The sequence below is a fragment of the Boleophthalmus pectinirostris genome, unplaced genomic scaffold, assembly GCF_026225935.1.
Source record: "Boleophthalmus pectinirostris isolate CB_2022bp ecotype Guang Dong unplaced genomic scaffold, ASM2622593v1 HiC_scaffold_17, whole genome shotgun sequence".
In the NCBI taxonomy this organism is placed as follows: Eukaryota; Metazoa; Chordata; class Actinopteri; order Gobiiformes; family Gobiidae; genus Boleophthalmus; species Boleophthalmus pectinirostris.
Window position 1 is genome coordinate 8318066 of NW_026571115.1, and position 14888 is coordinate 8332953.

At 38.4% G+C, this 14888-nt stretch overlaps 1 protein-coding gene across 3 annotated transcripts in view; it reads left to right on the top strand.

Moving 5' to 3' along the window:
• Positions 1 to 14888, top strand: part of LOC110167802 (cytohesin-4-like) — a 47325-nt gene that overhangs the window by 12171 nt on the left and 20266 nt on the right. For 2 of the 3 annotated variants that reach the window (XR_008632069.1, XM_020933186.2), the window contains exons 4-7: positions 1890 to 1956; positions 9397 to 9515; positions 10551 to 10631; positions 13185 to 13297. Coding sequence is in view for 2 of the 3 variants with exons in the window: in XM_020933186.2 (XP_020788845.1) it covers positions 1890 to 1956; positions 9397 to 9515; positions 10551 to 10631; positions 13185 to 13297 (380 nt within the window). In the remaining variant the exon portion in view is untranslated. Of the gene's footprint in view, positions 1 to 1889; positions 1957 to 9395; positions 9516 to 10550; positions 10632 to 13184; positions 13298 to 14888 lie in introns of those variants that run through there. The other variant, XM_055152853.1, reaches the window with a different exon arrangement.

Below are 14888 nucleotides of genomic sequence, written 5' to 3' on the forward strand. Positions count from 1 at the left end.
GCCGAAACAACAAACATAAACCAGCACTACAGAAGGAAGTATTGTTCTAATATTATGAGCCTTTCTCTATATCAGGAGTCTCCAACCTGTAGCTCGGGAGCTACCAGTGGTTCTCCACCCCCTTCTAAGTGGCTTGTCAATGGATTTCTGAATTACACATAATGTCCTCAATAACTAAAATGTGATGAATTAAATGGATATTATTATTGTAAATCTATCATTTTAATGTCTGACTTTGTGTCCTCAAATAAATAATGGTTTATGTTTTACGTTTTATCTAATTGTACCTCATCTAAGACTACGTTTACACTGCAGGTTGAAGTGACCCAAATCCGATTTTTTCACCCCTATGTGACCTGTATCTGATCTTTTAATGGCAGTCTGAACGACACAGATCCGATTTTTTAAAAATGCGACCCAGGCCACTTATATGTGCTCCTAAAGCCGATACATATAAAATCTTTTGACTTGTGACTTCAGTCAGAACGACCAACGCGCATTCATCCGACCTACACATTATCAACAAACGACAAATGTACACAAACGTTCTTCTTGTCATACGAAAATTGTTAATGAACTCCCTGTCACTGAAGCAAAGCACATCGCTGTCCCACCACTCTTGGCTACGTCTCCACATCCACACGTTTCTTTTTTTCTTCTTTTTCTTCCTTCTCCTTCTCAAGCTCCTCCTTAAAACAATTAAGTTGTTCATGTTCTGGCTCCGGTACGAGAGGAACTTTAAAATCGCCTGGTGTTCAATGCTCGCGTCCATGTTTGGACAACGTCTGTAAACACAGAGCACGCTCGCTGTGGTTGACGTCATCGTGTCCTCCAGTGTGCATGCGGGTTCACACAGGGGATCACATACAAGTCGCATTTAATTGGAAATGTGAACGACCTCACAAAAACATCAGATTTCACAAAAAATTCGAATTTAGCGTTAATCCTGCAGTCTGAACATAACCTGTCTTGCCATGGCTCTTATGTATACTTTATTTCCTTCATTGCTAAAATAAGTAGCTCTCTGGAATTTTCGTTTTGTAAAAGGTCACTGGGGAAAAAGGTTGGAGACCCCTGTTCTATATACTGTGACCACACCATATGTTTATATAACCACTTGAATTTATGGATATTTTGGCTTTGCTTGAGACGTGTATCCAGACTATTCCAGAGTTTTACACCACATAGAGACACACAGAATCTTTTATGGGTAGTTCGAACATTGGGCAAACAGTTATCAGCTCCTTTTACCTTCAGTGCAATAGAGATTGGCAATTTCAGAGCTGAAATTACCCAAATGATTCTAGTGAAGGTGTATGGAGCACTTCCTGTATTACCACATGACATCACCGTTTGAGAGAAGAACTCAGCCTAAATATACAGGTATTCTGTGTTAAACGTGTGAATGAAACAAAACACAACTCCAGGTCTGTTTGTGATGAGGAAACAACATTAGAACAGATAAGAAAATTGCATAATATGGAACCTTTAAACATGTTTTCTTAGATGAATTGATTTTAAAGGAATTTAAGTCATCAAATTTCAATCAGTATCATTTGTTTAAAATAAAGTAAAATTATATGTGCTGTTGTCCTTTGTGCTGTTTCTAAGGCAACAACTCAGATTAGGGCTCTGTTCTTCGTTTCTGTGCAGCCAACTTGAAGAAATGACTGTTATTTTAGACTTTTTTTTATTTTTGAACCTCAGGATATGAGGGAATGGGAGAATAATAAAGGCTTGCTAGGTTTGAGAAAAAGACAAACTCCAAATTTTGACAAATACAATGAAGACCAATTGAACATTAATTCCTACATTTTAGTATATGCAACAGTAGAAGAGAAAAATAGAGATGATAAATGTTGTCTCATATTTGTCTTATTTTGTTGCAGTAAAAATGTGTCGAGGAGTCGGAAATTTCTGCATGGGAAAAAGAAATTCAACATGGATCCGAAAAAGGTATTTTATAAATTTACTTAAAAGTACACTATGCAGCAATCACCTACTTGTTTCTATGGATATGTGATTCCTCTGCCTGGAATGTTCCACAGTGTGACATTAAACGGCTCTACTTTGCATTTACTCAATTACAGGTGGTCTTAGAGCTCAAAAATACCTAGAAAAACAAGCATTCTGACTGTGAGTGGGGTTCGCCTCACCACAGATTTAACCGGTAGCTTAGTAGTTCAGTCTCCATGATGATAAAAAGATTTAATACCATACTGTGAAACATTCCAGACATAACAATAACAAAAAAAAGTTCAGTGTCTTATGTTATATGCACTTAAAAAGCCTGTATTGATTTATCCTTGTCTGGAATCAAATGCAAAGGCGTCCAACTAGAGCATCTAGAGCAACATAACAGAACTACAGACAGAGCAGTGTCTACAGTTATCATTTTTATTTTATTTATACATGCATCACGAATTTCGGACTTCTGGTCATTGCGCAGATGCATACTGGGAAGGATTTTCCAAAAAAGTGAGCATCAAACCGCCATGTTTGTTTTCCCAGTGGGATGAGTCTATGGACAAAGCTCGATCTTTTCAAGTCTTTTGAACCATATCGCTTTTGTTTCTGGTTCTGATATTGTCATATTTTAGTTTTGGGATTCGGACATCGTAATTATGTGGTTGTTGGATGTCCTAACAGCAGAAACCACTCAAGAAATTTGTTTGCAAACTCCATAAATGCAAAAGGGGATCAGATGTGTGTGGCAGTAAACCTGTGTTCAAACTGTTTCCCTTACCAACGGAATTGAAAAATAGTGAAAGGTGAAGGCGATGGGCAGGATTGATCCACAGGAAGGACCACAAAGGAAACCTTTGGCTGCCAAAGAAATCATCCTGAGTTTGCAGCGAACATTTTGTATGTTCAGCGACATCAAAGCAGGATCCTGTTTGTTAAGCAAGAGGTACAGAAGACAAACAGACTGAGCGAGCACTTTCTTGTTCTTGTGGTTTTACAGCAGCATCACGTTTTGGTCGCTTTGGGGTGGAAGGTGTTTCTTGGTGAACAGCTGGTGCCTTTTGCTTTGGCGTTGACTTTTTAAATTCGTAACCAAGATGTAGCAAGGGATCGAGGTTTTGCTTTGATGACTCTCCACATACAAAATGTTCGCTGCAAACTCGGGATGATTTCTTAGGCAGTCAAAGGTTTCCTTTTTGGTCCTTCCTGTGGATCAATCCTGCCCATCGCCTTCACCTTTCACTATTTTTCAAATCTGTTGGGAAGGGAAACAGTTTGAACGGAGGTTTGCGGTCACACACATCTTATTCCCTTTTGCATCTGTGGAGTTCGCAAACAAATTTCTCGAGCCGTTTTCTGCTGTTAGGATCCAACAACCACACAATTACAATGTCCGAATCCCAAAACTAAAATATGACAATATCAGAACCAGAAACAAAAGTGATATGGTTCAAAAGACTAGAAAAGATCGACTTTGTCAATAGAGGCATCCCACTGGGAAAACAAACATGGCGGTTTGATGCTCACTTTTTCAGAAAATCCTTCTCAGTATGCATTGCGCAATGAACGGAAGTCCGAAATTCGTAATGCATGTATTTGACCTTTATTTAGTCAGTATAGTCCTTCCGAGCATCGCACATCCCAGTGAATGTTGGTAATGTCAGCTGCAAAGTAACAACAGCAAAGTCATCAATGCACAGTTTCTAAATATACAAGACTGTAAAGTATTTTCTATTCATTTTTTTTTACATTGCATTTCTCAGGTAATAAGTAAATAGAAGCTACTGACAGGTCTTTTCATCCAATCAGGTACTCTGTTACTAAGAATCATGGGAAACCAGCTGTCCTGACACTATCCCAGGCACTTGTTTCTCACGATGCATTTTTAAGAGTGACCAAAAAGCAAATTATCAGCAGACATTAAGGAAACAGCTGCTCGACACTCTCCTAGAGTCTTGTTTTGTGTCATGGTGCACTGCTTTTGTGCAAATTAAAACATGTTCATGACTCTGGTTTAACGTCAGGTACAGGAACTTTGAATGATTCTTAGATTTTTATCTACGATAGTTTCAAAGCATTGACATGAGAAAGGTTATTCATGCATTCAGACATCTACACCCACAGAATCTCTTTCATATACTGTACATTTTAATTCAGAAAGTCTTTATTATTGCGCAAATTAGATGAACCGTGTTCTTTGTGTACAGTATTGTTGCTAGGTAACTGTTATAGACTGTCCAAGCAGGAAGTAAATGGGACACATATTACAGTATTTTCCAATCTGTTATAATGTAGTTTTCTCATCACAAACATACTTGGAGTGTTTTGCTTCATTCACATGTTTAACACAAACCCTGCAGATTTAGGCTGAGTTCTTTTCCCAAACTGAAAACACTCTTCACTCTTCCACCTTGTGATGTCATGTGGTATCTCAGGAAGTGCTCCATTGTGTTTTTAAACTCCACACACCTTCACTAGAATCATTTGGATAATTTTAGCCCTGGAATTGCCAAATTCAACTAAAGTAAAGGGAAAAGGTAGATGTTAAATTGAAAACTACCACTTCATGATATCACAAGGTGGAACAGAGCATTCTGAGTTTTGGAGATAATAAGAATAAAGGATTACTCAAACATGTGTGAATGAAACAAAACAACTCCAGGTCTGTTTATGATGAAGTAACAGCATTATAACATGTCTCAAAGCTCACCAGCTTAATTTGTATATATTATAGGACCTTTAACTAAAGCTTTATGACTCTGTGTGAAACCACTGTGGATTTGAAGGTCATTTCTGAGTCACGTTTCTCTGTGGCCTATTCACTCTTACATTCACTCTATAACTGCATAACGTGTTGTCAGTCGGCGATGGAAGAAGAACTCGATTTAGATTTGTGCTGAAGTAAAAGGGCAGATACAGGAGCAAAAAAAAAAGTATCACATGAAAAAATCTAGTTATGTAAAAGTACCCGTTTAAAATGTACTTTAAGAGTAAAAAGTATAAGTTTTCTACACAGAGTTTGAGATCTAATAAAGCTTCAAATGTAGAGACTAATTGTAGATGTTCTGTTTGCTAAAACTACGAATGCTACGAAAAGCCTTCTCAACAGGTCGCAAACAATAATAAAAAAACTTTTACCTTTCAGTTCAGTTAAAATGTAGTGGAGTAGAAAGTACAAATACATGCTGTCAGATGTAGGGAAGTATAAGTAAAGTATCCTCTTTAAAATCTACTTAAAGGTCCCATTATGAGTTTTAAACCATGTTATAATGTTAGTTCTTCATCATAAACATACCTGGAGTTGTGTTTTGATTCATTCACACATGGTTGAGTAATAGTTTATTATTAGTCTGTCTACATCTCCAAAGCTCAAAATGCTCTGTTCCACCTTGTGATGTCATGAAGTGATAGTTTTAACAGCTGCTTTTTACCTTTTGTTCAGTAGAGATTGGCAATTCCAGGTTTGAAATCACCCAAATGATTCCAGTGAAAGTGTATGGAGTTTCAAAACACACTGGAGCACTTCCTGTACTACCACATGACATCACAAGGTGAAACACAACACAACTCCAGGTATATTTGTGCTGAGGAAACAACATTATAACATAAATTAGAAAATAGTGCAATCTGAGCCCTTTAAGCACGTCACTTAATTTAACTTTGCTTCGCTCCACCACCGCTCATAGTCGAGTTATAAAGAGCAGCAAAGCCACATCCTGTTCCCCGAAGTGAGACGCGAGCTTCTCTTCTTCTGCAGTACCACACTGACCTCGGCATCTGCGTACTGGTTCAAACACATCAGAATGGAAGGACCCGAGGGGAGGGCCGGAGTTTTGCCTGTAATTGCTGCTGTGTTCACTTCAGCACGATTGAACCAGGGAGGATTATGTCAAGATCTGGCTGTGAACCCCCCACAGAGAACAAGCCAGAGATGTATTAAAAATTCATTAGATGGAGTCAGCCTTTGATTTTAGCATGAACCTTCTCCTTGCAGACTGGATGAGTGTTTGAAATAAGATACAAAAAAACACTGTGCGAGACAGAAAGTTGGGTTATATTTTAAAGGCTCATATTACGTTATTTTCTGAGCTGTTTCTGAGTTGTTTCCTCATCGCAAACATGCCAAGAGCTGTGTTTTTTGTTTCATTCACGCATGTTTCATTAACACACAAACCCTGCATATTTAGGAGCTGAAAGTTCTTCTCGCAAACAGAAGACACACTGTTCCACCTTGTGATTAATACAGGAAGTGCTCCACAGTGTTTTTAAACTCCATACACCTTCATTAGAATCATTTGGATGATTTCTGCCCTGAAATTGTCAATGTTTCCTGACCAAAAGATAAAAAGTTAACTTGAAAACTCACACTATATGACATCACAAGGTGGGACTGAGCATTTTGAGCTTTGGAGATGTAGACAGACTAATGACAGATTACTCAGATGTGCGTGAATGAAACAAAACACGACTCTAGTTATGGGCGACAGAGCTCATTGGTTGAGAGGTCAAATCCACTGACCTACAGGTTGGCGGTGTTTGTTCATCTCCCACAGATCGATGCTGTCATTGTGTCGCTGGGCAAGTCACTTAACCCTCCTTGCCCCTGGTGTCTGCGTACACTGGTGTATGAGTGTGTGTGTGAATCAATGAGTGGTTCCTTGTTGTAAAGCGCTTTGAGTGCCTTGAAGGTGGAAAAGCACTGTTTAAAAATGTGACCACTTACTATTTGTTTTTGAAGAAATAAAAACATTATAACACGGCTTAAAGCTCATAAGAGTAAATTTTGTGAAATACAGGACCTTTACTACCACTAAATCAACCTTTTTTGCTTTTCCTTTTCAGGCAGCTAATGTGCAAACTAGGGATATTTGGAGCTTTCTGGTCAAAAATGCCTAAGCTTGAAGTGTGGATACCTGTTAGACCTGGGGTGGGCAAACTTTTTGACTCGTGGGCCACAAAGGGTTCTAAAATTTGACGGAAGGGCTGGACCAGGAGCAGATGGATGGAGTTTTTTGGTAATCCACTTCATAAGAGAAAAAAATAACATGGGATATGTAGAAAACATATCCCATGTTATTGAAATATCCCATAACTGAAAATCATTACAGAGCAGTACAACAAAATATCTGTCTTTCAAGTCCCATGATATTTACTATTTATAGAAATGACTTTTAAAACACTGAAAATTATTACTGTTATGGGGAAACTAGTTGTGTGGCTTATAATTGTTGTGACCACCAGGGGGCATTGGTAAGAATGCACGATGAGAGATGATGGAGTTTATGACTTTTATTAAAAACGTTGAACTTGTGTGTGTGTGTGTGTGTGTGTGTGTGTGTGTGTGTGTGTGTGTGTGTGTGTGTGTGTGTGTGTGTGTGTGGTCCTGAAACAAACAAACAGAAGTAAGATATATAAATTATAATATACTCTATAAAATAGCTAAACAAACACGTCAGAAACAAGCGGTAATAGCTCTGTAATAATAGCAGGCTGCTAGCTAGCACTTAGCATCTAGCACTTAGCATTTTCATGAAACATATAATTGGCCCTTGAACACGCATTTTCTATAATCTTCTACTGCTAAAAACTTCACAACACTCTGTAAACAGCTTGATGTATATGTGCATTTCTTTAAACCACTACTCACTTCTTTTATACGCACACGAGACTTCGCCCCCACAAGCTCCGCACGACGCACTGAAAACAACTAAAACACGGAGCGCTGTCAAACAAACTTAAAACACGATAACATCTGATTGGTTACAAATTCTGTCAATCAAACATCCGGCAGAAATATATTATGTCCTTCGACACAATTACTACTATTATAAAATTTTAGCGGGCCGGATTAAAAAGATTAAAAGGCCGCATATTGACCCCGGGCCGTAGTTTGCCCACCCCTGTGTTAGACCAATCACAGAATTCCTTATAGCTCTAAACCCCGCCCCTCCTCCACTCTCACGCTCTACTTTAGTTCTTGAGTCACTGCTCAGTTTAGCACCTCTGTCTGAAATATGCTTACGGTATGGGTGGAGTATAGGTGTTAATTCACACTTTAATTTTAACTTTTCTGATGAAAGTAAAACTAGCTTTATATATGAACTCAGGGTGTTACACATAGTCCAGTCCTTTATTTGTGCATGCTTTTTCAGGCCACGCTCTTATAAGAAAAGTTACATAGTGCATCTTTAAAGCAGTAATTATAGTCATGTTGTGTCTTGTTATTTTTGAGTTCCATAAGTTTTGCTAAAAAGATGAAAAACTACCCTTGGACATGAACTTGAGGTCTTTTACATAGTTCACTTCTCATCCTCGCTTGTTTTCTTAAATTAGAATTTGCAGGAGGCTTGCATCACCACGGATCTGACCTGTAACTCGGCCTAGTGAGATAATCTGCCTGTCTTTATATCTGAATAAGTTAAATGTTATGCCTAACATTCAGGCAAAACAATAGCATCTCCATGGAGCCAAGCAGGAGGCAAACTCTCCACCAGAAAAGTTACATAGATCACCTTTAAGTCTCCAAACTTTTATCACTTAGAGAGCAAGAATTTCAGTAAGAATCAGTTGCTTAAAAATGACTTGAAAAACATGTGTACTTGGTCTCGCTTCTCGTAGGTGGTAGACTCTACGCTAGAAAAGTTACATAGTGCGCCATTAACACATAATATTTGGAGCCAGGTTTACCCACAAATAATTATAATACATTTTAGATCAGATTTTAGATAATTCGCAAAGTCTAAATGAAGGTATAGTGAATTAGAGTGGACCCAAAACAGACCCTTGGGGAACACCAGAAGAAAGTGGAAACTGTGGATTTGAATGAATGATGATCTGATTTATATAGTTTTAACTCACTTGTTGTTGTTTTAACTCACTTGTTGTTGAGCTTGTTGTTGTTGTTAAAAGTGTTGAAATTAGATACTCATTTGAGCAAGTTTCGATTCTGCAAAACAAAATAACGGACTTTACCAAAACTCGTATAAGAACTCTTACTATCACTAAACTATTGCTAAAGAAAGAACAGGTTTTATCTTGGTAAATGGACACATTTTTATTATATACTTAAGGCACTTAAAGCACTTTACATCCAGGAACAGTGTGCGCAGATACTGGGGGTGAGGTTGGTTAAGTGTCTTGCCCAAGGACACAATGACAGCATTCATCTGTGGGAGCCAAACTGTGGGTTATTGGATCTGACTGCTCAACCAATGATGTTTTTATATGTTGAGAGTGGGATTCGAACTGCCAACCTTCAGATCAGTGAACAAACACTACCAACTGAACTACTGTCAATCTGTACAATCTCCACTGTAGTACTGGTATCAAGTAATGACCATCAGTATGACCACTGACCAGTAATGATCAAGTAATTGACTTTGAAATGTTAGTATCTTGTCAGTATGGTCATTCTTCTTGAAATCTCTTTAGGGCATACGGTACCTGGTGGACAGTGGGCTGCTGGAGTGGAGACCTGAACCTGTGGCTGAATTTCTCTATAAAGAAGAAGGACTCAACAAAACGGCCATCGGAAACTTCTTAGGAGAGAGGTATGTCTATGTCTTTAATATGGATCACTGAGAAAGAATGGACTAAAATTACACAAAAATCATTCATGAGATAAGTAGTTCTGCAGGTAAACTATTTTTGTGTAACTTTTCTGGTCTGTCATTTGCTCGTTTCTATGGATATGTCACTGCTCTGTCTGGAATGTTCCACAATATGACATTAAATGACCTTACATTTATTTAGTTACAGGTGGTTTTATAGCTCAAAAATACCTAGAAAAACAGGTATTCTGATTGTGAGCGGATCTGACCTATTACTTGGTCTGGTTTGGTCTCCATGAAGATAGGAAGCTTTAATACCATACTGTGAAACATTTCAGACAAAGCAATAACATCTCCATGGAAAATAAACACAAATATATGACAGACCCACCACCTGAAAAGTGGTATATTACACAAAATTGACTCTTACCTGGAGTCGTGTTTCCTTTATTATTCATCTGTCTACATCTCCAAAGCTAAAATGCTTTGTTCCACCTAGTGATGTCATGAAGCAGTAGTTTTCAAGTTAACATCTACCTTTTTACCTTTAGATCAGTAGAGATTGGAAATTTCAGGACTGAAATCATCCAAATGATTCTAGTAAAGGTGTATGGAGTTTAAAAGCACAGTGGAGCACTTACTGTATTACCACATGACATCACAAGGTGGAACAGAGTGCTTTCCGTTTGAGAGAAAAACTCTCAAACTAAAAATGCAGGATTTGTGTGTTAAACGTGTGTGAATAAAACAAAACATAACCCCAAGTCTGTAAAGTAAAGTTGCACAGTGCATCTAAAGCAACTATTTTAGCTACTGATTAAACACCATAAACTGTGCATCTGTTTCCCACTCGTTATAGTTGAAGATTATAAGAGTGCTCCTTTTGTATTATTATCTGTATTGGAATCCTAACATTGCATTCAGCCCTGTGTGAGACTGTAGGCGTCAGCTTTTGTCCCACTCCTGCACAGATACAGCATTGTTTACTTCTATGTTGCTGGGTATTTTTTTCATGAGACTTTTGTTTTGTTGCAGAGAGGAAATGCATCTGGCGGTGCTCAGAGCTTTTGTGACGCTGCACGAATTCTCCGACTTGAATCTAGTGCAGGCTTTGAGGTCGGTATGAAAAAAGACAATGCACGCAAAAAACCACTCAAAACCAAAGAGTCAAAACCACACTTTTCACACCTAGCTCAGATTACAGACTGACTTGATGTGATGACTATTGTTAAGTTTCTTTGCATAACTAGACTTATTGTATATATACAGTCCGTCACCTGCTTGTTTCTATGAATGAGTCACTGCTCTCCCTGGACATGTTCCACAGTATGACATTAAACAGCTCTACCTTACATGTATTCAATTACAGGTGGTTTTATAGCGCTCCCTGGTCTCGTTGAAGATAGAAAGCTTTATTACCATACTGTGAAACATTCCAAACAAAGCAATAAAGAAATAATAAAAGGAGAAAAGCATCTGACGGTATGAAATGTGCTTTAAAAGTACACCTCACATTTCTAGTTACATTTTTGATGCAATTTTAGAAGCATTTCAAATCAGTCTTCTGTGGAAGTCTTTCATACAAGATACAAAACCAGATACAAGATAAAAGAATTTGCTCAGTGTGTGCAACAGAAGATGAGATCAAAACCATACATTTCACACCTACACTAGCTTAAGAAATCATTTCAATTTCAAATATAACTCTTGATTTGATAAATATTTGGTGGTGGATAAAGGAATGAAAATTGCTAAGTTCAGTTGCCTGGTTAGCTCAATATTTTACACAAAACCTGATTAAAGCCCCAGTATTTTAAAAGTATTTTTTCATAACAGATGTTTTTACTGATCTTAGAAAAACCCTGGCCTGGATGAAGGCCTTCTGCTTGGAAATGTTCATTTGGCTATAATATTCCACAGTATGGAAATTAAATGTATTCATGCATAATCATGTGTTTGACTTTACTCATCACTTTAATAAAACAGTTTAAATTAAGTTATATTAAACTTTATATGACAATTGCTACTCAATCACAGTAAATGTCAGTATTTATAATTAATTACATTGATTGAATGTCTTAAACATTGAACTGGTTTCAAGATAAGGGATTTCAAGACATTTCTGATGGGTACAGGGTAATAAGACTTAAAAATAAGAAAATACAATAGCATTTTATTTTATTTATAGACTGCAAAGTCATTCATGTATTGACTCTCACACCTTTTTAAAATAACACTGAACAAAACAATGTTGGATTGGTCACTTCCATGTTACATTAGGAGCAAATAAACATTTGTTATTTTATTTATACTGGTTCATCAAATTATAGAGAAAAAAAAGTATAGCATATATTTGGCCCTAGCTCTTCAAATTCTTCTTCTCCTGTGGACCTGGGTTCACTAAATCATTTACTGAAGCCAGTTGTTTCAAACATAGGTGTCAAAATGGACCCTGATCTAAAATGTGATGAGGAAATTAGTGCTGTTGTAAAGTCTATTTTTTTCCAGTTAAGACAGCTGTCCAAATTAAGCCTATTTTGTCAGTAGAACACTTCGAAAGTGTCATACATCCATTTGTGATGACTAGATTGGAATTATTGTAATACACTTAATGTTGGTGTCAGCCAAAATGCACTTTGCCGTTTGCAGCGGGTCCAAAACTCATCAGCTCAACTTTTAATTGAAACCTGGAAACATGAGAGCATCTCACCTGTTTTAGCCTCTCACCACTGGCTCCCAGTGTCTTTTAGAGTTGATTTTTAAATTATTTTATTTACTTTTTGTGTTTGCACAACCTAGTGACAACAAACTTTTCTTGTTGTTGAGTATTTTATTGTTTTCTATGTTGTTTTTTAAAGTAGTTGTATTGTGTTGTATTGCGATTGTCCTTGTCTATCCTGTGTTTTTGTACAGCATGGTATGGTATATAGCATTCATATGAAAAGGTTCTATTTACTCCAGGAATCAAACCTTGGAGCTTCTGGTTGTGGCAGGACTGCACCACTGCGACCTTCATTGATTAACAGCATTTTGTCCCTTTATTTTCCCTCTGTCCTTCAGTACAGCACAGATCGCTCTAACATCACTGTTGCCATGGTCAACCAGCACAAATAAATCTGTGACTATTCTCTCCCAAGGTTTCCTCTGCTCCAGCTCCACAGACAGTTTCATGATAATAGCTTTTATTTTCATGGTGATGGGCCTCTGTTTGGATGGATTTGTAACATGTTCAGAACTGGTTTTACTCGAAAAACCTGGTAGTCCTGATTTAGTTCAGTTTTAACATGATGTCCCACATACAAGGATACAACGATTTAACTGTAATGTCTCATCTTTGTTTTTTATGAGCTTAAAGAAGGGAAAAACATGGGGTCTGTTGTCTGAAGAAGCTGCAGATGAAGTGTTATCGCTCACGTTTCTTAGTTCTGCTGTAAATTTCTTCAAAATAGCAAGTGACCTTTTTAAGAGACTCTTGTGAACTTGTCAAACTGCAAAATGTTTTATCATATTATTTCTTACATTATATCATATCATCTTTATATTTTGCGTCACTTTGGCTTGTCATGAGTTCAGGGCCAGAGCTCCACCAGTTGAAAACCTTTGCTCTGTTTGCCAGTCTTTTCCATCTGTCTGGTTTATGCTAATATTCTCCATGTATTGTGTCCTTAGGCAGTTTCTGTGGAGTTTCCGTCTCCCTGGAGAAGCTCAGAAAATCGACAGAATGATGGAGGCTTTCGCTACTCGCTACTGCCTCTGTAACCCCGGAGTCTTCCAATCTACCGGTATGAGAGCTACACTGTGCAAATATGTAGAAACGGAGTAGGGGGGAAAATGTCAAAGATGCATTGTGTAGCTTTTCTGGTGGAGGGTCCTTCCAGTTCTTTTTTCTGTGGCGATGTTATTGCTTTATCTGGAATGTTTCACTGTATGGCATGAAACCTTTCTTGGTCATTTCTTTGAGACCAGACCAGACCAAGATTGACGTCATATCTGTGTAAGGTAGAGCTGTTTAATGTGCAGTGTGCGTACCTTGAATGCCCCCACTGAATCCAAATAGATGTCTCAAGTTGCACATGGAGGAGCGCGACAGGAATTATTGACCAAATTGTTTACTAGGTCTCCTTTTCTCCCTCCCACAACCTGATTCGTCAGCCAGTTTCACTTCATGAAAACTGTCTGACCTCGCAGCATTAGAATTTGATAGCTCTATTTTTTTATTTAACCAATCACTGCTATTTGGTCATGACGTATGTAATGCGCCGAATCCTGTAGGAAGAAGGGCAATAACATTTTTCCCCTTGATAAAATTCACCAAACATTCTCTTTGTTCTGGCTTTAATTCCTCAATCTCAGGAATTGTTGCCAACACAGAATGTCTGGCTTCGTCTACATCCATCTCGGCCGCTTTGTTTACTGTTGTGCTGTACCACAAAAGGGACCCAGACAGGCACTCTTCACTGATTGGCCGGTGCACGGTCTACAACTTCCAGGGTTTTGCAAACCGTCTAGTGTATTCTGATTCCTGACCTAGTCGCTGGAGAGAAACGAAATTGAGCGGAGGCACTAGGTGGCGCCAGCCTGGCTCTCCCTCCCATCCCAGAATGCACAAGAGGTTTGAGGTTTGTTTTAAATGTGCATGTACAGTGAAACATAAAGCAGGGAGGACCCTCTTCTCCCGGTGTCACCCAAACACCAGTCCTCAAGTTGCCGCAATGGCAATTATAACTCTATAAAAGTATAGAAAAGTGCATACATCCAATGACCAGTTTATGTTCCTCTCCCCCCCTCTCTCTCTCTCTCTCTCTCTCTCTTTCTCTCTCTCTCTCTCTCTGTCTCTCTCTCTCTCTCCTCTGCTTGTGTTGACATCTTTGCAGAATAATTACTGGCAGCAAGGCACACAAGCTCGAGACACGTTTCCCTTTTTAGCTGATAGCCGCAGTGGAGCTCTAACATACAGGAGTGACAGGAGGCTCTGCCTTAACGGCGCGTAACCTTGCACAGAACAATATAGTGCCCAGCATGTAGTGGCAATCATCGCACTCCAACACCTAGTGCTTTTAGGAACTGAATGAAACACTGTGGGCATGAGATAGGAGAAGAGGAGAATGAGAGAAAAGAGAAACGTGGACCTCCAAAGCCCCATGTGTCAGGTGTAAATGTGCTGTACTGAGTCCACCTGGCTGTACGTACCTTCCCAAAAAAGACGGTGACGGATCCCCAAACAAAAATGTACATAGTGCAGCTTCAAAATACACAATCAGAGGTGGCTAGCACTCAGTTACATTTACTTGAGTAACTTTTCTGAGTATTTTTTTGGCAGCATACTTTTTTGGTCCTACTTGAGGTATATTTTTGATTAAACTAACAGAACTC